This window comes from Myiozetetes cayanensis, unplaced genomic scaffold (genome assembly GCF_022539395.1).
Source record: "Myiozetetes cayanensis isolate MyiCay16 unplaced genomic scaffold, myiCay2020 scf22, whole genome shotgun sequence".
NCBI classification, from domain to species: Eukaryota; Metazoa; Chordata; class Aves; order Passeriformes; family Tyrannidae; genus Myiozetetes; species Myiozetetes cayanensis.
The window spans coordinates 814,293-837,031 of record NW_026087434.1 but is presented as its reverse complement, the minus strand read 5'-3'; the positions used below and the strand labels follow the sequence as shown (position 1 = coordinate 837,031).

At 55.3% G+C, this 22,739-nt stretch overlaps 2 protein-coding genes and 1 long non-coding RNA gene across 6 annotated transcripts in view; 2 read left to right on the top strand and 1 right to left on the bottom strand.

Annotated features, from left to right (window-relative positions):
- RPTOR (regulatory associated protein of MTOR complex 1) overlaps positions 1 to 5,840 on the bottom strand; it is a 98,647-nt gene extending 92,807 nt beyond the window's left edge. Inside the window, exon 1 of one of the 4 annotated variants that reach the window (XM_050319476.1) lies at positions 5,519 to 5,840. In XM_050319476.1, coding sequence (XP_050175433.1) covers positions 5,519 to 5,680 — 162 coding nt within the window. In that variant the 5' untranslated portion in view covers positions 5,681 to 5,840. The remainder of the gene's footprint in view (positions 1 to 5,518) is intronic. The other 3 variants (XM_050319478.1, XM_050319475.1, XM_050319477.1) reach the window with 3 other exon arrangements.
- On the top strand, positions 35 to 2,210 carry LOC126642121 (uncharacterized). Its single transcript, XR_007629390.1, has 3 exons — positions 35 to 535; positions 625 to 705; positions 1,511 to 2,210. It is a non-coding gene; the product is annotated as an uncharacterized LOC126642121 (long non-coding RNA).
- A 12,570-nt stretch (positions 5,841 to 18,410) lies between the features above and the next one.
- Positions 18,411 to 22,310, top strand: NPTX1 (neuronal pentraxin 1). The gene is made up of 5 exons (XM_050319420.1): positions 18,411 to 18,878; positions 19,085 to 19,292; positions 19,740 to 19,984; positions 20,083 to 20,262; positions 20,370 to 22,310. Exons 1-5 carry the CDS (start codon positions 18,444 to 18,446, stop codon positions 20,589 to 20,591), a joined length of 1,290 nt encoding a protein of 429 aa, XP_050175377.1. The 5' UTR covers positions 18,411 to 18,443; the 3' UTR covers positions 20,592 to 22,310.
- The last annotated feature ends 429 nt before the right edge of the window (positions 22,311 to 22,739 follow it).

Sequence of the window (22,739 nt, the reverse complement as noted above, 5' to 3'; positions counted from 1 at the left end):
CAAAGCCCCTAAACTTCCCAGAAAGCCAACACGACCCACAGAGCCAGAACTGAAACTCCGAGGAAGCTGCTGCCCTCAGACCTGTCTGTCTGCACACAGGCAGAGGAGAAGCAGCAGAACCAGAGAAGCACTAACGAAGCATTTCTGAGACATCCCCACGACCTCCGGCTACTGAAGCACACCCAGTGCCAGGCCAAGCAGGGCTGGTTGGCAGCAGAGATGTTTCCCAGTTGTCACCATCACCGAATTCCAGTGACTCCTCATGGAGTGACACATTTTTAACTGAAGTATGCAATCTGCAACATATCTGTGTATATCTTTCAAGGTTTTTTTTTTCCTCTGCCTGCTATTCATAGACCTTTCAAATTTCCCCACACATGCTGGAGGGCAGGGGGTAACTACCCACCACAAGATAGATGCTGATTTTCAGTAGCAATAATTGCCTGACTCCTCTGCAAATCCCAACTGCTCAGCAGCACCAGCCCCCAAGACTGCCCCAGCCCGAGAGACAAAAAAAGCAGCAGGTTATATATAGGTAAATTCCTCTCACTGCATTTTCAAATGGAGAGACACAGATATAGCTATTTTCTGACATTCCATTTGCTAATGGTGTTCATTTTACAGATCTCAGCTGAAGGGAGAATATTCATAGGATGAGAAAGAGAATGGCCGAGTTGAAGATTTCAGTGTTTCCTGCTAAATAAGGTAAATAAAGGTCAGACCTTTCTCTTTCAAAGTCTGTGCCCAGTTGTGCTCTCAGAGCTGTTAATCAGAGTCCCCTCTGCTCGGACATAAAACATTTGTGGACACAGAGCAGCCTCCCCTCCCATCCAGCCAATACCCAACACCTCAGTTCAGACTGTTCCAGGGGAGGGAAGGCACAGATCCTGGAGTGAGCTGACCCTGCTCACCCTGAGCCTTCGAGGAGAGGCTGGGGTTTGGTTTGGTTTGGTTTGACAGTCATTTGTAAGGCAGCAGGGGCCACTGCTCCCACACAATTCCCACGCCTCACAGGGCTGCAATCACCACTGGTAGGAACTACTGAACCAGGATGGGCTTCAGCCACTGACCAAGGAGAGAGATTCCCCCCCATCACCAGCTCTCAGGAGCGGCTGAGGGAGCTGGAGGGGCTCAGCCTGGAGAAAAGGAGGCTCAGGGGGGACCTTCTGGCTCTGCAACTCGCTGACAGGAGGGGGAGCCGGGGGGTGTCAGGCTCTGCTCCCAGGGAACAGGGACAGGAGGAGAGAAAATGGCCTCAAATTGTGCCAGAGGAGGTTTAGATTGGATATTAGCAAAAAAAGTTTCACAGAAAGAGTTGTAAAGCACTGGCAGAGGCTGCCCAGGGCAGGAGTGGAGTCACCATCCCTGAAAGTGTTCAAAAAACATATGGATGTGGCACTTGAGAACATGGTTTAGTGGTGAACACAGTGGTGGTGCTGACTGATGGTTGGACTTGATGAGCCTTAAGGTCTTTTCCAGCCTTAATGATTCCACGATTCTGTGATTTCAGCTCCCAAGAAAGACTAAACCAGCCTTAGAAGAGAGGGGGAAATGAGCCTCCAGCACTCCAGGATCAACCAGCAGCCCAGACACGGCTGTTCAGTGCCTGAGAAGCTTCTGTGCGTTGAAACAACGACCTCAGGCTGAAATGATGTGCACAAACCTACACCACTACCACCCTCCAGTAATTCCCTTCAACACATGGAACATCAGAACCACAGAATCCCAGACTGGTTTGGCTTGGAAGGGATCTTAAAGCCCATCCCATTCCACCCTCTGCCATGGGCAGGGACACTTTCCACTAGCCCAGGTTGCTCCAAGCCCCATCCAACCTGGCCTTGGACACTCCCATGGATCTACTGTGCAGGCAGGTAAACTCTGCTTGTCTGAATTAAGCACATTTGTATGCAGTCCTGCTTTAATCTGCATGTCCAGAGAAACCTAATCGTGTATTCCTCTCCTCATAAAAACAGGATTTAATTCTCACTCAGCAAGTTATGAGGCAGCAGGAAAAAAAATGTTGAAGTAAAACTATTACAATCAGCTTTGTTGCTCTCTGCTTATCTTAGAAATCAATATAAATACAGTAATTCCTAATTTAAATATTCAGAATTTAATAGCAACTTGTCAGTAAAACCTGGTGTACTTGGGAGTCTTTTCATTTAAATCAAGTTACATGCTTTGGTTGCTACAGAGGCTGAGATTTAATTCAATACACAAAGCACAACTCCAACCCTCTTGTGTTAAAAATATTCTTTAAATAAATAATAGATCAAAGCAGTGTCACTTTGATGGCATATGCAGTCCACGGAAGGGGGAGAGCAAGGATTAAATGTTTTCAGAGCAGCCCTCGTGGAGAAGGGGCGGGGGACAGCAGTGAATGCTCACTTATTTTCTCCAGATTTACCACTCGTTATTCTGCTGATTCGATTCTCCCACTTATCAGAGTTCTGCCTTCTAAAGAACCTTCAACTTCATAAAAACTCCGGGGTTTTTAGAGTAACAAAGCAGGATGAAAAGAAGATTCATTCCATTCCCAGATCTTAGTGAATCATCTCCTATAACTAGAGCAGAGCTCGGATCACTCCCCAGGACTCCTCGATGAATAAGGCAGAAATCTGCCCCTGCTCGTGGATTTCATGATTCACAGGGGAAATGACAGATTCACCTGCAACTTGGGCAAGCAGAGGCTTGGTTTGGGTGACCTTCGAGAATGTCTTCATTTAGAGACAGGCTGGTGTGTTTAACGACAGGTGATGGTTCCCAGCCTAAGCTGTGACAGGTTCATTTATCAAGTTCCAAACGGAACGTTCTCCACACTCAGCTCACAGCCAGAGGTGCATCCTCCTTCAACAGCATCCTGCAGACACGAGCACACCTCAGGTTCATCAGCCCTGGCTTGTGGAAAAGGGGGCCAAGAGACAAAGGAGCAGGGGAATGGGACAGACCCTCAGCCACACTGGGACTGGAGGGAAGGGGCTCCACGTTGGATGAGCAGCTGCAGACAAACAGCAGGGGCTCTGAACACCAACGTGGCTGCACAGCCTTCCCATCACCGGGGATCAGTGCCCAGAAGCAAGAAAAGAGCAAGACAGGAAACTCTGTGAGGACAGCCAGAACAAGGACTCATTAATTTACGATGCCAGAGAGCGTAATGAAGCAGCTCGGTGAGAGGGAGAAGCAGAAGAGGGAGATGAACAGCAGGGCAGTTCCCACACTGACAGCACAGGCTGCCACGTTACTTTGTGTCTGCCTTCACACATCCTTCCCAACTGCTTCCCATAAAACTGCCACCAACCACAGGTCCTGGGGTTTCATCCAGGTGCCCCGTTCCCTGGACAAACCTGTCACGCTCCCACTGCCATTTCCAGCTGGGCTGTGGGAAAGCAGCAGCATGAGCGAGCTGCCTTCCACCTCCTGCTCATGGACCACAGGATTATATTTTATTATTTTTATTATTATGAGCTATTTTGCAGGATTAACCAAACTCGAGTTGGCTGGGGGGAAATATTTAACAAACATCCCCATGCTGCACTCCAAACCCTCATCCTCAGAGCCCTTCCTTCCCAGAGGAGGCTCTGTCTTTGTTATCTCACGTCAAATGCTCAGCAGACAGCCAATGACAGCTAAGGAGGGGAACAAATGACATGAAAAATAACTCCTAAGATTTAAAAGTAATGAGGTAGAGAATTCTCAAATCAGTTGTTTCTCCTCTCTCACATCTTTATGTGCTTTCTCAATCTTCCTGTGCACCTCTTCTTGAACAAAAAGTAAAGATACACAATGGCAAGTTTGTCCAAAGGACCCCTGATCCAGCTGCCCAGACACAAACGACACCTGAGCAGCACCACTGACCCCAGGGTAAAGTTATTTGGCTCAAGCTGACAGTGAAAACACAAGGACTAAAGCGAAAGTTCTGAATTTGCTTTTATTTTTTTCTTTTACAGGAATCAGACTCAGCATCTGGAGCAATCCAGGGCCTGACCTCTGCGAGTTGTTCCCTGTAGCAGCGATGTCGTGACAAGGACAACGTTCACAGCACAGGAGAGTCTGGGAGGAGGAAACTGCAGCTCCACGGGAGTCGGGAAGCAGGAGCTGGGCTGTGGTGATCACTAACCACTGCTCCCTTCATCAAAACCACTCCCTCTGGCCATAACGAGCACATGAAACGTTTAACACCAACCACGGAGAAGCTGCTCCTCACCCCCTGCCCTTGTGCTGCTGCTGCACAACCTGCTGATCACCCTGACCCAGTCAAAGTCAGTCCCAAATTAGAAAGAGACAACTTTGCAGATCAGGAAAGAAGTGAACAGGAAGCTTCCCAGGAAGGCAGAGGGATCACTAAAATAGACAAGCAAGCTCATCACACCTCCACAGTCTACTAGAGAAAGTCTCTTCTTTGCCAAAACCCTCTAGAGCAGAAAGAGCACAAACGTGGTGTCTGTGCCTCCCTTAAATCACACCCAAAACGCGCAGCTCAACCCGGGAATGATCTGCCAAGTCACATTTTCAGTACATGATTCTCCTCAGGGAAATGACACTGGCTCAGCCAGAGCCCTCCCAGAACTTCTGAGAACTATAACCACCCCTCTGGGAACTGAGACAGGGACAGCACCCCTGTGCCTCATCATAACGCCTCTGGAAACAAACTACAGCATGGAATTCCAACAAGTTATTCCACAGCACTACAGGAGGAGTCATAAACATAACAGAACCTTGGTCACCACAAAAATTCACAAATATCTGTAAACACAAAACAACCTTGGGATCCAGGGAATCCTGCAACCCCAAGCGGATTCCAAGAACTGAATGACTGGAGATGATTATCCCAGACATTTCTTACGTGTTTGGTTTGGTTTTTACTTAAACATTGAAGTTGGGACAGACACAACAGAGAATTCCAGACCCAGTTGGGATCTTTCTTTGCCTCTCTTGGCTTTGCCAGTTTAACACACAGCATGTTTCCAAACACAGGGAAGCTCCCCATGTAATACAACAAGAGCTTCATCTCACAACGATTTCCTGCCCCCAAATTCCCACAATCCCAGTTTCCACACACACAAACACACCTTCCTTTTACACTCCACACACCATGCTGGTGGCAAGCTCCAAACCCGCAAAGCTCCCGTGCAACTTCACCTCCGGAGAGCTGTAACATCCCCAGCCTCCTGCACCTGGAGCCTCCCCGTGCACCTGCAGAGCTCCTGCAGACCTCGTGAATTGTACTGACTTTCCCAAGAAGCACCAAGTGCCCAAATTTCCTTGAAAGAGCTTAAGCGATGGAGCTGCTCTAAGAAGGCAAGCACCACGAGCATCAGTTCAGTTCTTCCGACTCTTCCGCATGTTTGCTTCCCCTAATTCCACACGGCTGGGACACAAACTATCGCATCAACACCCAGTGCTTCATCTGACAACGGACCCCTGCTGCAGCCCAGCGGCCCTCTGAGCTCTTACCGCTCCTTTCCAGCCCTCTCCCCACTCCTCCTCCTCCAAACCCCGCCGTGCCCGGGAGCATTACCCGGTCCTTCATCCTCCAGCTCTGGGCCAAAGACTTGGAGCCTTCGATCTTCTCGCAGTGCCTCTTCTTCATGAAGGCCAGGGGCAGGTTCCAGTCCGTCAGGTCGGACTCATCCTCCTCGCCGAGCCCCAGCAGAGGCGACTGCAGCATCTCGGACTCCATCGGCGCGGCGGCTGCGGGCGGCCCGTGCGCGGCGATGTCCAGCCCGGCACCCAGCGGGGCCGGGGGTCCCTCCGCCGGGAGGGGGGCGACGGGCCGAGGGCGGCGGAAGGCGGCGCTCCGCAGGCAAGGGCGGGCCCGGGGGTCGCAGCGCCGTCACCCGGCGCGGGTGGCGGCCCCGGGCGGGCTCGGCGGCGGCGCGGCTCGGGCAGCACCGAGGGGCCGGCACCGGGCGCGGGGCCTCCTCGCGCCTCTACCCCCGCGGGCCCCGCGCTCCCTGCGGCGGGCGGCGCGGCCGGCGCATGGCGGCCCCTGGCAGAGCGGCGGGCCGAGAGCGGCTCGGCGGTGGCGGTGGCGGTGGCGGTGGCGGCGGCGGTGGCGGGACCCGCGCCCCGGGCCCGGCGAGCGCGGCTCGGCTCAGCACCGCGCCACGGGGGCGGCCATCTTGCCCGGCCCACAATGCCCCGCGCTACGGGCCGCCGCGAGGGACACGCCGGGCCGCGGGGCCGCCGCGTTGCCATGGGGACCGCGCGTTGCCATGGGGACCGCGCGGGACCGCAGAATCCCGGGATCGCCGAGCCTGGAAAAGACCTCGGGATCAGGGAGTCCGACCGACGCCCCGGTCCCCACGCTGTCACCAAGCCCAGGGCACTGAGTGCGCACCTCCAGGGGTGGGGACTCCACCACCTCCCTGGGCAGCCCCTTCCAATTCCCGATAACCATTTCCATGAAGAAATTCCTCCTGATGTCCAACCTGAGCCTCCCCTGGCATAGCTGGAGGCCGTGCCCTCTCCTCCTGTCCCTGTTCCCTGGGAGCAGAGCCCGACCCTCCCAGCTCCCCCCTCCTGTCAGGGATTGCAGAGCCAGAAGGTCCCCCCTGAGCCTCCTTTTCTCCAGGCTGAGCCCCCCCAGCTCCCTCAGCTGCTCCTGCTGCTCCAGCCCCTTCCCAGCTCCCTTCCCTTCCCTGCCCACGTTTCAGCCCCCCAATGTCCTTCTTGTCACGAGGGGCCCAGAACTGAACACAGCATTCGAGGGCCACAGGAGTGCCAGCACAGGGGACAGTCCCTGCCCTGGGCCTGTGGCCACACCATGGCTGGGACAGCCCAGGTGCCTTCTTACCCACCTGGGCTCAACACTGACCCCTGGGGTCAAGTTCCTTGATACCTTCAGGATGTCAAAAAATGAATACACGAAAAAAATCAACACAACTTGGGTTTGCATCCCTCGGGGCAGCACAGGACTGACAGCCCCTCACACCCATCCACCCAGAACAACTGCCCTATAGGTCTATTTTTGGACCTCACTTCACTTTGGGTTGTGTGGTCATTTATACTGGGACAGAAAAGCAGGATGGTGGTGAAACTGGGCAACAGTCCCCAGCAGAGCTCTGTCTGATTCACATGCACTCCAGAGAGGAGCAAAGGCAGGTGCAGTATTCCAGGGATAGATCCTCCTTGCTATGAGACTGCAGGTTAATGAATATCAAATATTGCTGCTAATGAAGTTCCTCAGTGTTTGCTCCTGGCAGTAACCGAGCCCCACCACACTCACATCTGTAATACTTGAACGTGTAAAAATCATTTCAGTGTAGAAATCAAAGAATAAATGTGTAATTTGGTTTACAGAACCGTTAATTTTCATTAATGCTTTCTGTGTGTTTACACTCATGGAATATTTTAAATGCAAAGGCCTTTCTTTACTGCACACTGGAATGTGATGTTTCTTGGGGAGGCCAAGATGTTTGTTGGGGAGGCTCTTGCTCCTTCCACGTCCTGACAGAGCTGATTCATTGCCTCACGGTGCTCTGTGCTGATGGCTGATCATAACTGCGTGATTGTTATTGGGATGAATTGCCAGGGTGTGGAAAATGCTTATGGCTGTGTTTCTGCTAACCTTTAATGAATTCCTCAATGGCAGCTACACAAAAATCCTGGAATCCTGGAATGCTTTGGGTGGGGAGGACCTTAAAGATCGCCCAGCTCCAGCGCTCTGCCGTGGAAGGGCTGGGAGCAACAAGGCCAACAAGCCACCTGAAAGAATCCCAGGCTCTGGAGCGCCTGGGGCAGCTCATCCAGCGCCACGGGGCTGCACAGATGGACCCTAATCCCGGCTCCCGACAGCTTTGGGGAGCGTGTGCCAGCCCGGCGCCTGCCCTGCCGGAACGTGCTGCTGCCACAAATCCCTGTGAAGGGCACAGCTGGCAGCGGGCACAGCTCACATCTGCCCCGCTCCCGCACGGCTGGCAGGGGATCAGTTCACATAAGGACTGTTCTCAGCCATCCAGGCAGAGTCCACAGCCTGTGCTGGAAGAGCCCTGGGCACCCTCGTCCTTCCCTGTCACTGCAGGGACTCCTCTGAATGCCCACCCTGCTCCCCCCTCATCCACCCACACCTGCATCACTGCCGGGTTCCACCCCACCAGGAGGGAACGGGTGGGGGAGGTGGACGTGGAAGGCTTGGCCGAGCAGAGCCAAAGTGATTCCTTTCCTGTGGGGATGGGAACCATGAACAGACCTCCCCCTCAGCTCTGAGTGCCTCAGCCCTGCCCTGCCACGCTCCTGTGAGCTCAGACGTGCTTCCCAGGAGGATCTCAGTCTGGACCTGCAGCTCTCCCCTGTTCCTGCTGTGATCCACCCTCTCCTGTCTAATTGCATCCTTTTTTGGCACCGCTGGCCAGGATTCCCTGCTGCCAGCTGCTCTATACCAAAGGCAGCGTGTGGTCCCTGCTGCTGACATCAGGACCCCAATTTCCATGCAAAGTCAACCCTCTGGCCCCAGGTTCTGGGCAGAACAACAGATTAAACTGACCCCTGGTTCCCAGGGAATCCAGGGAGTGGAAACACCATGTCGGGTAAGGCACAGTGAGTGATGCCCTAAACCCAAAATGTGGATGGATTATCTTCCAGAAACACACTTGGACACATTCTCCCACCTGTCACTCTTTTTAATGAAAAATCCTCCTATCTCAGGCTCTGCCAGTGTCCTTTGTCTTGCCTTATTCAGCCACCTAATTCTAATTCCACTTTTGGGCAGGAAGAAATAAAGATAGGAAAAGGAGAATGTTACTCATAAATATCAAGAGAGACCTTATCTTCCAGTTTCATTAGCCAAATTCACGGTCACCAAATGAATCAAAGTCAGATGCAAAGGTCTGTGCTAGGAGCCAAAGGAACCACCTTTGCCCAGGCTTTAGGGGCAGGCCTTTGTCTCCCTGAGTGTGCAGGTGACCACATTCCCTCCCCACATGCAGCCTGTCAGCCCAGCACTGTTTGTGCAGCCATCCTGCGGTTGTTTTAGGCATTTAGGGGTCCCAGCAACAAGGTTTGTTTTAACACTTCAGTCAGGGGAGCTTTGCAGCCTAAAGACAGTAGGTAAAATATTTATTAGGAAGAATATCTATTTTTAAGCAAGTCTGATTTCAGTTCTATTATTTATGCATGTGCAGCACAGACTTCCTTCCACACAGCAAATGTGAATCGAAGGCTCGGGGCTGGGAGCTGGAGCCTGGGGAGGGTGGGATCGGGAGGCAGGTGAGAAGGGGGCGGGTGGTGTTATGTGCCAAATCCAATACAAACCAAAACATGATTCATAAAATTGACTCTTCGTCTCCTAAAAGAATCTCAGTGACCTCCTCTGCGAGACAGAACAGACGTGTCTATTCCTGGCACTGCCGCGCTCCTCCCGGCTCGCTTCCCCTAAAGCCGGGTGGGCGGGGAAGCGTGTGCTCACACGGGCACTGCCCCGGAGCCGGGAGAGGCGGCACCTGGAGCATTAAACCTGCCAGGTGGGGCTTAAGGGAACACCTGCCTGTCCACCTGCCACAGGCACCCCCGTGGAAGGTGAGCAATTCCTGCTGCAACTCCTGCTGCAACTCTGGCTTTCCAAAAGTCATCCCCAGTTTCCAACCTAAACCTCTCCTGGCACACCCTCTTAGTGGAAGAAATACTTCGTCAGGAGGGGAAATTTTTCACCAAGTAAGATGGCAGAGGGAGCGGGAAGAGGTGATACAGCCATTGGAAGCAGAAAATTTGGGAGTTCTCTTTTCTCTTTGCCTCCACTGAACTAAAAAAGGGCAAGTTTCTTGATGAATCAGGAGCTGTAGAGTTTAGTTAATGAGTGTATTTGACATCCTTGGACACCAGGCAGTGCACAAGTTAGGAGTCATTTAGACCGTGAAGCAACTGCCACGTTCCACTCCAAAGGCGACTTCAGTTCACCACAAACGTAAAGATTTCTGTGTTCCTGCTGGCACAGGGGAGACTTAAATGACCCCTCTGAAGACTGACAAAAATTGGCTGCTTAATGGAGCTGTTTTTCTCATAAAGCCTGAGTGAGGCTGCACTCAATACGCTGGGGATGCGATAGATTGGATAGTTTGTAGGAGCTGTTAATAGAGTTCTCAAACTCCCGGCCATCCATCTCCATGAACGGCGTTCCCGACCCGCCAGCTCATTTGTTATCATTATCTCCCTTTGTCTCCAAGCAGTCCGGATAATTTGCGAGGTTATCGGGCTATGTGTGTTTAAAAACACGTGATAGATGTCACCTCTGCAGATATTCTCTGCTTTTCTCATTACTGAGCACACAAGTATTTCCTTAAACACCGTGTCGCTGTTATAGATCAGCATCAGCTCTGACTCAGCCCCCAAACCGCCCCAGTGCACTGGAAACAGGAGCCAGGGAGCTCTGCTGGCTCCTCCCGAGCCTGGCAAAAGCATCCAGCCCACCAGTCCTGGTTGCTGGTGCATCCTCATGCAGGCCCCTTGCCAAGCACTCCCTCCTGCAGGTGGGACCCGACATTCCGTTCAGCCAGAGCACAACTGGCTGAGAAGAAATAACTCAGCACGTTACAGGAACTTCTCCTGCTGCCTTCACTTGGGCCTTGGCAATGTGAAAGTTTCATGGAGCTGCCTTTGGAATTGTCAGTGCAATGATGCAGGGATGGCTTTGGAATCAGAACCAGAATCAGAATCGGTATGGTTTGATGATGTGCTATAGGAGAGAGCACAGCCAAGAGACTTGGATCCCAACAAAAGAATCCCAGAATGGAGACATTCAGCCCAGTCTGGCCCATGGAGTGTTGACCAAAAACATTTTAGATGGAGAAACCCAAAAATCTCTTCCTACACCTGGGAAATGCAATTACCCATGGAATCAAGCATGTTCTTCTAGTTCTCTTTTTACCATTCCCAGGAAACACATCAGTTGAAACGTTTTCCTCATGCCTAGGATATTTCAAACCCAGATTCCTGATGCAGAGTGACACAGTGATCAACATCTATTTCCTAAGTCTTGGTGGGTTTCATGGCTCATGTGTTTGCTGCTGAAATTCAGAGGTTTTCTAAGAAATGGTGTGACCAGTCTGATTATAGTTGATGGCAGCAGGATGAACATACACACCAGGGAGTCACACCAGGGAGTACCCACCCAGCTGGGAAGTAAGGGCTGTCCTACATGGCAAAGTGTGCATTGTATAATCTGAAGTGTGGATTTACAGCAGACTAATGACTTCCCATTAACCTGCTGATTGAACAGCAAGGCTGTGGCAAGGAACAAGAGGAGGCTTACTCCATTTCCAAAGCCCATGCCAGGAGTTTCCATTGCTGGAAGCACTGCAGCAGAGCCAGCATATTCTGGATTCACAACTTAATTTGTTTCGCATTTCCCATGCAGAATAAAACCCCTAAGAAGTCACAGCACAGGTAAATCCCCCCAGACCACAGACTGACAGCGTGCAGTGACCCCGGGCAATGCCAGCCTTCAGGAGCTGGGATGGCACTGCAATTCCAGTGTGGGAAACAAGAAACCACCTGTGCTCTGCTCCACGTGTGCAGGAGCCCAGAGTTCTGCCAGCACATCTTTCACCCCTAAAAGAGATGGTGTTCAGGCTCCCACTGCCGTCCCAGTGGGGTTCAGAGCCGGTTGGGTGCCTGCCATCTCTGCATCTTCAGCTCAAGAAGTGCCAGCTGCACACAGCAGCCAAAGCGTCTCCAGCTTCACTTACTGCCTGGAAGCAGCTTCTGTGCCATTCCAGTTACACTCACTCTCTCTGCAGCTTCCTGAGCCTCTGACCCTGTACAGGAATCAGTGCCATCCCCAGCCCTGCTGCAGCCTCACCAGTGGAGAATCTCAGTGTCTTGACAGCCCCTTTTCCCACTAAAAGCTGTGCTTGAGCTCAGGGTCAGCCCTGAAAGCACCAAACACAAGGGACTCCTGATGCCTGGCAGCATTTTTATCCATCCTGGTTTTAAAACCTTCTACTTTAACTCCGAACCATCACGAGCACAAACACAAATTGACACTGGCACAGATGACCAGACCCCTGCCCCACCACCAAGCACCAGAGTGTTCCTCACTCTGGGAAGTGCTGCCTCTCTCTCCACACCTCTCCATCTCTGCTCCAGCTTCTCCCTGGTGGGAGCAGGTGCCAGCACAGAACTCCCTGATCCTGGGCTCACCCTACACCTGCTCCTGCCCACGGCCCTGCCCGGCCCAGCTGCCCACCCCTGTGCCTCGGTGCTGCTGGGGGGGAGGAGGGAGAGAATTCAGGAGTGAAAATGAGCCCAGGAAGAAGGGAGGGGAAGGTGTTTTAAGATTTCGTTTTTATTTCTCATTATCCTACTCTGATTTGACTGGTAACAAACTCATTTCCCCAGGTCCAGTCTGTTTGCCCGGGACGGTAATTGGTGAGTGATCCCTCCCTGCCCTTATCTCGCCCCACGAGCTTTTTGCTCTATTTTCTCTGCCCCTCAGCTGAGGAGGGGAGCGATGGAGCAGCTTTGGGGGCACCTGGTGTCCAGCATGGGTCAACCCACCACAGCACATTAACAGATCAGAGGAGAGAGCGTGGGAGAAAGGGAGCAAGAGACTGCAAAATAATAAATAATCATGGAAAAAACTAGGGCACAGCAGTGTCACTGCTTTTGATGTTTCCTTCTCATCCTGCATTGCCTCTTCTCCCACAGAAAGGGAACGCTGCAAGGTGGGAAGAAGCCCCAGAGCAATAGGGACACAGAGCTGTGTCTGTTCAGAAGCACCAGTAGGATTACAGATAAATATTGAAGCTATCAAAGAGGCTTAAGGGATTTAGGAACCCACTCCCCATTATTATCCTCGCCGGGGGGAGGGGAAGCGATCTCTGAGACCACAGTCACCACCAGCACGGTGCTGACTCCTCAAACACCCCGCCCTGGATGCGAATTTCACCTAATTTGTTGGACAAGGGGGAAAAAACGACAAACGTGGTTTTTATAACGCGCAGTCACCGTTTGTCACCTGCGGGTGTGGCACAGAGGCCAGCCCTGTGAGAGCCCCCGGGCAGGGCTGGGGTCCCAGGGGGACTGTCCCTGTGTCACAGCCAGGCCCTGGGTGGGCAGGAGCAGCAGGTGCAGTCCCAGCAGCTGGGCAGGACTGGGAGGTGTGTGTGTCCTGCCGAGGAGCTGGGATCCAGCCCCCAGCCAGCATCCTGCTTTCTCTCACTGCAGGAAAATCCTGAGAGAGCTGAAAAACGACTTGAGGGATGGTCTGGAAAGAAACGCTGCTGCTTCTTCTGACGTGTGTGAGCGCAGACAGGGGGGAATTCCTGCACAAATCAATTCTGAGGCGGCGGGGCGGATGCGGGATGTTGGATCCTGCCTCCATTCAGCTCCGCTGCTGAGGCGTCACAGCAAACCCTCATTAACAAAACATGACACGGGCCCTGCTCCCGCTCCCGCCTCCCGCTCCGGCTGTCGGCCCCTCCACTGCCGGCGAGGAGGTTCTTAATTCACACCAGTGCAGGAGGATGGCAGTGATCTACAAAGGCAGCAGCAGCAGCCGGGGCTGCCGGGCTCACAGCTCCGGGGCTCCAGCCCAGCTCCCACCCCACAGCCCCGGGCACGGCACACATCCATCTCATTCCACGATCCCATGGCACACACCCCTCTCATTCCATGATCCTATGGCACACACCCCCTCATTCCATGGTCCTATGGCACACACCCCTCTTGTTCCACATTTCCATGGCACACATCCCTGATTCCATGATCCCATGGCACACATCCCTGATTCCATGATCCTATGGCACATACCCCTCTTGTTCCACATTTCCATGGCACACATCCCTCTCATTCCATGATCCCATGGCACACATCCCTCTCGTTTCATGGTCCTATGGCATACATCCATCTCATTCCATGATCCCATTGAACACATCCCTCTCGTTCCACATTCCCATGGCATACATCCCTGTCATTCCATGTTCCCATGGCACCTTTTTCATCCAAAAACTCCCCCAAAACGGGCCCATGTGGGGATGGGCTGAGGCCTTTTCTGGGCTAACCAGACACAGGTTTAATTCTGTACTCAGACAAAACCCCCTCATCTGGCAGGAGCCCAGTGGGACCCAGCACAGCCTGATGCCAAACCCGAGCTCCCTCCTGCTCCGCTCCAGCCCCGGATTCCTGTGCAGGGATTATCACCACCATCCCAAACCCCTTCTGCAGCTCTCACTGCAATTTTGGCTAATGCAAGCTCAGTCCTCCAGCAGCCACAATGGTTTCTCTGCTACACTTTTAAGGGAATGCTGCAGTTTTAAACCACAAATTAAATTTTTAATGAAACTTCATAACTGTTGTACCCAAATGTAATGTAATATTGATAGGATCTGTGCATCCAGCTAGTATGAGACTGCCCTAGAAAGCTTTTTAGGATGTTATGCAATATAGAGCTAAATTAATTATTTGTAATGAAAGGAGCTGTGTCCCTATAGCATCACAGAAACCTACTAGTACAGAGACCACACTCCTCATTCTCCCTGGGTGTAAATGTCAGGCAGTTCAGGAGGAAACCGACTTTTGAGATGGGAACAGGAAAGAAAGGGAAGGGGAAAAGGGGAGAGAGTGAATGTGTGAGAGAGGGAGAGAGAGAGAGAGACAGAGAGAGAGGGAGAGATCTGCAAAGGAAGACTGCAGCAAAATGCAGCAAAATTCCCAACTCCAGTCCAAAGTGTGTCTGTCACAGATGGGAATACTCCACCTCACATGCGGTATCTGCACTGGCTGCACCGTGCCCGAGCTGCTCCAGTGGCAGCTGCACAGTTTAGGAGGCACAGTGAAAAATATTCTGCATGTGCACTATTCTCAAACAGAACCATGGAGCAGCTCGGAGCTGTGGGCTGGTTCCCTACACCGGATCCAGCTGCAGAAGGAAAAGGGCTTTGGAGAGGATCCTGCTCCACTCACATCTGGGCTCTGCACAGCCAGCGGTTCTGTGACCAGAGACCTTGCTGCAGTTATCCTGAGAACAAGCCTTTGTATTAAAAACACCCCAAAAAACCCAACAAAACAGCCTCATAGCCACGGGCACGGCCTGCTTGGAGCCCACTGGGGACAGGGGTGCATGGCCAGGGGCTGGAGTGGACAATCCTTCCAGAAACCTCAGTGACAACATGGGCACAACCAGCACAATCAGCAGCTCCATGCACGAACATAAGGACCTGGGCTTCTCACTCAGTGAAATGTTCCCTTTGCTATTTCCCATCACAAAACTGCCTCCATCCCATAATGGATCAGATTGCTCCCACTCCGCAGAGGAGACTTACATGCGGAATCAGCATCACCCCACAGGAGATGGTTTATGTACAGCAGGCTGCACAAGCAGGAGAGAAAGCTTCCACTGCCTGCTCCCTGGGGCTCCAGCTCCTGGGATTAAAGAGATTTGTCCACTTTAAAAACTGTCCTTTCTGCATTTGTAATTCTGCTGTTCCCACACAAAGGTTAGTGTCGACCAGATGGAATATTTACACCCCTCACCTCTGTGCTGGCAGAGGGCACAGGCAGCCAGGGCACCGGGCCCTGGGGGGAGCACCCCGGGCTGTCCACGAAGGTCCTCGTCCATCACAAGTACAAATGTGCCTGCTGGCTCCCGTTCAGAGCTAAATCATCTCCGAGGGTCCTTGAGAGCTGTGCTCAGCTCTTTTCAGCTACAGAGCCATCAATCAGCTGCTCCCGAGCGCTCAGGAAGAGGCAAGAGAAGAGTTAAAAATAATAGGGGCTCCGTTATTCCATTACAGCCACACAGCTCCTAAATCTACAGAAGCAATAACGGATCCTACTGCATGATTCAGTGATTCTGGGAAAGCTGAAATCTTGATCATATTTTCCAGTTCTTTCTTTGCATTAGGAGCCACGGGGGTTATTTTGCTTATCTCTTGTAGCACAGCTTTGTTGTTTTTTCCTACCCAGGCATTTCCGTGGTCTCCATCACCATAGTATCCAAGTGTTTATCTTATTGCATTTGTCACCTTGGTCTCATCTCCGCATAATGTGCAGTGGATGACAAAAGATTCCGAGGTAAATTGGTTCAGTGACACGCACAGCTCTGTCAATACCGTGCAGATGTTAACAGAAGTGGGACCCGACTCTGCTGCCTCTCAGACCAGTTTACACTGGTGTAATTCTATTGCCTGCAGTAACATCGTTTTTGGGTTGTGTTCCTGCCTGTGGCAGAAGGATTAGACCTGCAGTCTTTTCAGCCTTTTCCATAGCATCCCTTTGCTAAAAAAAACAAACCCAAACCAACCCCAAACCAAACCAGCACAGAAGGGAGACTGGTCTGCCCAGTAAACCCCATCCTGCCTGTCCCCTCCTTATCTCCCCTCTGCCCCATGCCTGTTGCACCGAAATGCTGCACAGCACAGAGAGCCAACAGCAGGGACAGTAACCAGGGCAATAAAGCCAGAAGGGAACAACCGAGTGGAAATGGAGATTTTCAACCAGAATTTCATACAGCAAAGCAGGTGAGCAGTGCCAGAGGTGTGAACAGCCCCAGAAGTGAGCAGCACCCCAGGTAAGCAGCAGCACAGGTGAACTCATGGCTTTCAGAGGCTCTGAACTGCATGGGGCAGGAGCAGCAGTGACACCCAGGAGCCTCAGGAAATAACTCTCTGCAGGCCCCAGGAGTGCTGGGGCAGGTTGGACAGCAACAGTGACAAAAGCACTACAGGATGCCCATGAAGGTGCCCAGAGGTGCTGAGCACCCTGGCACAGCTCCAGCCCCCTTGGACTCTTCTGTCCCAGCACTGCCCTCCATTCCCTGGGCTGGCATCAACGGACAGACTCAGCCACAGCAGAGCATCACAGGGTTTGCCAACCTGCCATCCTCTTTTTGCTGAGCACCCCAAGCCCCTGGGTTTGGCCATAAAATGCTGCTTTAACCATAACCCACAGAGCATGGCTGGATGGGGAAAGGGCCTCCCGAGGGCAGCTGAGGTGCCTTTGAGGAGGAAACACTCCATGCTAAGGCAGCGTGTCACAAACCTCTAGGGGCTGGCTAAAGACCTGCTAAAGAAAAGGCACCAAACCCAGTCACAGGATATCACCAGGAGCCACTTGGGGAGCTCCAGCCCTGGTGAGGGCTCCTCAGGCCCGCTCCAGAGAGGAGATCAAAGGGTAAAGGGCCATGGAGCGACTGTGTTTTATCTTTTGCAGATCCGTGGACTGAAAGCCTTTGTATTTTACTGACCCACTTCACTAATCAAAATTAATTGCTTCATATTTCACAGGATAACTTGGCATTATGTAAATACTCCAGCCATATGTGCTGCTGCAGCGCTGGGTGAGCCAAGCTGTGAGCTGAGCAGAGGGGACCATGCTCCACCATTCACCCCCCAGCCTGCTCTCCAGGTCAGGTATCTCCTGTCATGGTACAACATCACAGAGAGAAGACAAGGATAAAGCCAACAGGCAGGGGAAGCTCAGGGGCCTGGGGCTGCAGGGCCAGGACAGTCTCACTCATGCTCAGGTGCGTGGCCGAGGGCAGCACGTGGGGCACAAGGGCAGGGGGACACTGCACACTCACTGCTCCAGGGCTGAAGGGGAATCGGCCTTGGATGAAGTGCTGGAGATGAGAAAAGTGACAACTCCAAAAGCCACGAGCTATTCCCACCAAGGACAGCTCCAAATATTGCCTGTGTGGTTTTTTTTCCCTGATTAAAAAAGCAGCAAAGCAGCGACTGCTCCCCCGTACCCACAGCCGAGCTGGGCACCGGCACTGGCACCGGCGGGTGCACCTGATGCCTGGGGACACGCAGCCACCGGGGCCCGGCTGTGCTCCAGCGGCTCCACTGCTCCCGGGCAGTGCACGGGCACGGCCCCACGCCCCAGGGGCTGCCCCGGACCGCACACTGGCACCCCCGGCAACACCCCCAAACCCCCGGCGCGGGCACCCCCGGAGCACCCCCGGACCCGCGGCCCGGAGCGAACGCAGCGCTGTGCCACCACCCCCGCACACGCAGCCCCGCACACAGCCCCGCACACACAGGCACACGCACTGTCCGCGTGCGCGGGCACACCCCCGCACACACACACCCGCATCTCCCACACACACACCCGCACACACACACACACACGTACTCCTCGCACACACACACCCCGCACACGCTCCCGCACACCCCCCGCTGCACGATCTCCGCTACCCACGCGCACCGCCCACCCCCGCGCCCATCCACGCTCCCGCCCACCGACACACGCGCCCCCCCCGCACACACACACACACACGGACAGGGACACACGGACAGGGACACACGGACACGCGCACTCTCTCACACTCACTCTCACACACACGCTCTCACTCGCTCGCTCTCACGCCCCCTCCCCGCGGGACCCCCCCGCCGCGGGCCGGGATTCCACGCGCCGTGACGTCCCGTGGGCCCCGCCCGGGCTCTATAAAGCGGCGGCGCCGCAGCGGAGCCGGAGCCGGCCCGGAGCGAGCGGAGCCGAGCGGAGCCATGGCCGCGGGGCCGCCCGGCAGCCTCGTCCCGCTGCTGCTGCTGCTGGGGCCGGCGCTGGGGCCGGCGCTGGGGCAGGGCCTGGGGCAGACGCGCTTCGTCTGCACCTCGGTGCCCCTGGACGGGGACGTGTGCGCGGCATCGGCGCTGGGCACCGGCTCGGCCGAGGAGCTGAAGGGCACCGTGCTGCAGCTGCGGGAGACGGTGCTGCAGCAGAAGGAGACGATCATGAACCAGAAGGAGACGATCCGCGAGCTCACGGCCAAGCTGGGCCGCTGCGAGAGCCAGAGCGTGCTGGAGCCCGGCGAGGCCAAGGGCAGGAAAGGCTTCGCCAAGAACACCATGGGCGACCTGTCGCGGCCGCCCGCCGCCGAGACCCTCAGCCAGCTGGGGCAGACGCTGCAGTCCCTGAAAACCCGGCTGGAAAACCTGGAGGTACGCGAGGAGACCCGGGGAGCCGGGCACCGGGGGAGCCGCCGAGCCGGGCACCGGGAGCCGGGCATCAGCGGAGCCGGGCAGCCGGCATCGGGACACCCGCGCATCGGGACGTGGGGACCCGCACAGCCGGGGGACCCGCACAACCGGGCACCGGGAACCGCTGCCCGGCCCTAACAGCCTGTTCCTCTGCTCGCCCCCTGTAGCAGTTCAGCAGGATGAACTCCTCCAGCCAGACCAACAACCTGAAGGACATCCTGCAAAATAAGATCGACGACCTGGAGAAGCAGGTGCTGTCGCGGGTGAACAGCCTGGAGGAGGGCAAGCTCAGCCCCCGCAACGAGTCCGAGGAGCGCGGCAAGATCGAGAGCACCCTCACCTCGCTGCACCAGCGCATCAGCGACCTGGAGAAAGGTACCGGGCGCTGCCCACCCACCCCCGCCGGCCTCGGGACCCCCGTGCCGGCTTCCCCACGGAGCTCCCCCCGCCGCCGGGGACCGGGCGCTGTCGGTGGATGCGGAGCCGCTCCCGCGGGCGGCTCTGCCGAGCTGTCCCATTTCCCACCCGCGGAGCGGTCCCTCGCTTTGCTTTCCCCCTGGCAGGGGTTGGAACTGGCCGGTCTCTAAGTTCCCTCCCAACCCACACCGTTATTCGGTCGGGGCAGCCGGTGCCCGCGGGCTCCGCAGCCGGGGATGCTCCGGGCTCTGCCCGCCCCGGGGATTAGGGAGCCGTGCGGCTCCGGAGGGATTTGCTCCTCGCTGCCATCTCAAGGCCCGTTACATAACGGGGTGGGGAGGGGGGAACCCCCAAAGGGGCAGAGAGGGGATCTGGCCGGAGCCCACCGACCCTCCGCTCCCACAGGCCAGAAGGACAACCGGCCCCCGGACAGGTTCCAGCTCACCTTCCCTCTGCGCACCAACTACATGTATGCCAAGGTGAAGAAGAGCCTGCCCGAGATGTACGCCTTCAGCATCTGCATGTGGATCAAATCCAACGCCTCCCCCGGCATGGGCACCCCCTTCTCCTACGCTGTGCCCGGGCAGGCGAACGAGCTGGTGCTCATTGAGTGGGGCAACAACCCCATGGAGATCCTCATCAATGACAAGGTAGAGCCCCGGGAGCGTGGAGGGTGCTGGGAGGGGGGAACGGGCTGGGGGGGCAGCGTGTGGGACCCCACTGCGCACCCCTGACCCACTGCCCACAGGTGGCCAAACTGCCCTTTGTCATCAACGACGGCAAGTGGCACCACATCTGTGTCACCTGGACCACGAGGGACGGCGTGTGGGAAGCCTACCAGGACGGCACACAGACGGGCAACGGCGAGAACCTGGCCCCCTACCACCCCATCAAGCCCCAGGGGGTCCTGGTGCTGGGCCAGGAGCAGGTAAAGGCTGGGGGACAGGTGTGGGGGTCCCAGCTCGGCTGGGGGCACCCGAGGGGAAGGACAGGGCTGCCCGGCCCGTGCCCCCGGTGACAGCGGCTCCTCCACAGGACACGCTGGGCGGTGGGTTCGACGCCACGCAGGCCTTCATGGGCGAGCTGGCCCACTTCAACGTGTGGGACCGCAAGCTGAGCCCCGGCGAGGTGTACGGGCTGGCCACCTGCAGCTCCAAGGCGCTCGCGGGAAACGTCATCGCCTGGGCCGAGTCCAACATCGACATCTACGGCGGGGCCACCAAGTGGACTTTCGAGGCCTGTCGCCAGCTCAACTAGAGCCACGGACAAGCGAGAGAAACCTCCTCAGCGGGTTCTTTTATTTATTTTTTTTCCTCCTTTTTTTTTTGCGCAAAACCAACCGAGTACGAAGCCACCCGTCTTGTCCCGGGCGCGGGGATGCCCTGACAGCGGGGCGCCCGCCCCCGGAGCCCCACGACCCTCCGGTTTCTGTCTTGCCAACGTCCTTCAACGCCTGCGTGCCTTGGCCTGGCGCGGCTGCGCCCCCCCTGCCGCCCCCCCGAGCCCGGCCCCTGCTTAGCCGCTGCTTTCCCCGGGCACCGGCGCCTTAAAAGGCTGCGGGGCCCGGACAGGAGACCCCTCGGGGCTCGTCTTTCTCCAGCCTGACCCCCCCGGGAGGGTGGTGGCCCCGGAGCTGGGGCAAGGCTGCAGCATCCCCTCCAGTTGTGCTCCAAGCCGGGGTTGTAACAGCGGCTGGGACTCCATGGAGGGGGCGACCCCTCCATTCCCACCCCCGGGGTAAGGAGACGACCCCCTTCCCAGGTGAGCCCCAGTGCCCCCTGCCCCGGCCGGCGCTGCTCCCCAGCACCACAGCCATAGCCCCGGGCTGCGGCGGGCACCGGGCGGGACCCCCGGCGGGACCCCCCCACTGGCCCCGCTGCCCAACCTGCCGCACTCAGGTACCCCCGGCCCCGCCGCCTGCAGCCCCCCGAGGCCTCCTACGCGCCGTAGCTGGTGACAAATAGCCTTTACCGTCCCCTCAAGTCCAGCTCCCACTGACAGGTCTGAAGCCTTTCTGCTTTTGATAATACACTCTCTTGTTTCTCTTACTGTAAAGGGAAGTTTATTACCAATTTAAAAAAAAAAAAGGTATTTTTATGAAGATAAAAAAAAAATATAGAATTATCAGTGCTCCCTGAGGAAAAAAAAAAAAGTGCTTTGAGATTCTGTGGGATAAAAAGAGATAAAGAAGCGTATTTTGAGATAACAGATGCATTTTGTATGGTTTCCTTTTCTAAACTCCTGGTTTGTACTACAGATTGCAGAAATCACCCCCCAGCCCTCTCCCTGCCCACCCAGGGCTGCCCTGGGTGGCAGTGGAGGATGAGGCAGAGAATTCACACAGGGCTCCAGAGCCTCCCGACCAACTCCAAGGATGCGGCAAAGACACGTGCGGAGCCGGCAAGGCCACGGCCCCCCGGCTGGGAGCACAGAGCCAGCCCGGCCGCTGCTGCCCTGGGGACCTGGCACAGGCAGGGACACCCCAGAGCGAGACACCTGCACGGCCGGGGCTCGGGGCAGCGGATCTTCAACTGTGCTCTTGTTACAAGCAAAACCCCAAACCACCGTGAGTTAATTTCAGTTCCTCCCAAGCCCCTGTTCACATCGGCGACAAGCACAACCTGCTGAGAACAACGAGACCACGGCACAGGTTTCACCTCCAGCCCCAGGTGCGTTGGATTTGCCAAAAAACCACGAAAGGGTGTGATGTCAACACAGTGTACATAGTGTACAGTAGGGGAGAGATTAATGTATCTTAATTTGTCATTATTTTGCTAACCAAAGCTGTACATTTTTCCTATTCTGGCTCTGTCTCCTTTGGGATTTGAAGGGGTTCCGATACCCCGCGCATCCGGCCCTCATCGGCAGTTCTGACAATGCACTGTTTCTACGGATTCTCATGCTTTTTCCATTTTATTGCTGGGATTACATGAATTGTTGACTTTATTTTTACACAATAAAGAGTGAAGAAAGACACCGGGTTCTCTCACGTGTGTCTGTTCCCTGAGCAGCTCGGGAGCTGGTCTTTTTCCAGAGGAAGGTTCTGCCTGTGTAAAGCAGGATTTCTGCCCAGTTCCCCTTGGAACTGGCTCAGGCACACCCTGAGCCTGCCTGCCAGGCTCTCTCCTTCTCCTGTACCCTTAGACCATGTCTTGTGCTGGTTTATGTAACACATCACACAGATTGATGTATTTTTTCCCCCAAGACACAGGCTGGAAGCTCAGCTCCCTCCGGGTCCTGCCAAGCTGGCTCGGGGGGACAGTGACACCCCCAGGGCTCTGCAGCAAACGATCCTGCTGTGGTCACTGTGACAACCCCTGAACTGTGTCCCCCGCTCCTGGGCAGCGGCTGCCTTGGGGCTCTCGCTGTCCCTCGGGAGCCAGGCGGGGTCAGGACACAGTTCCT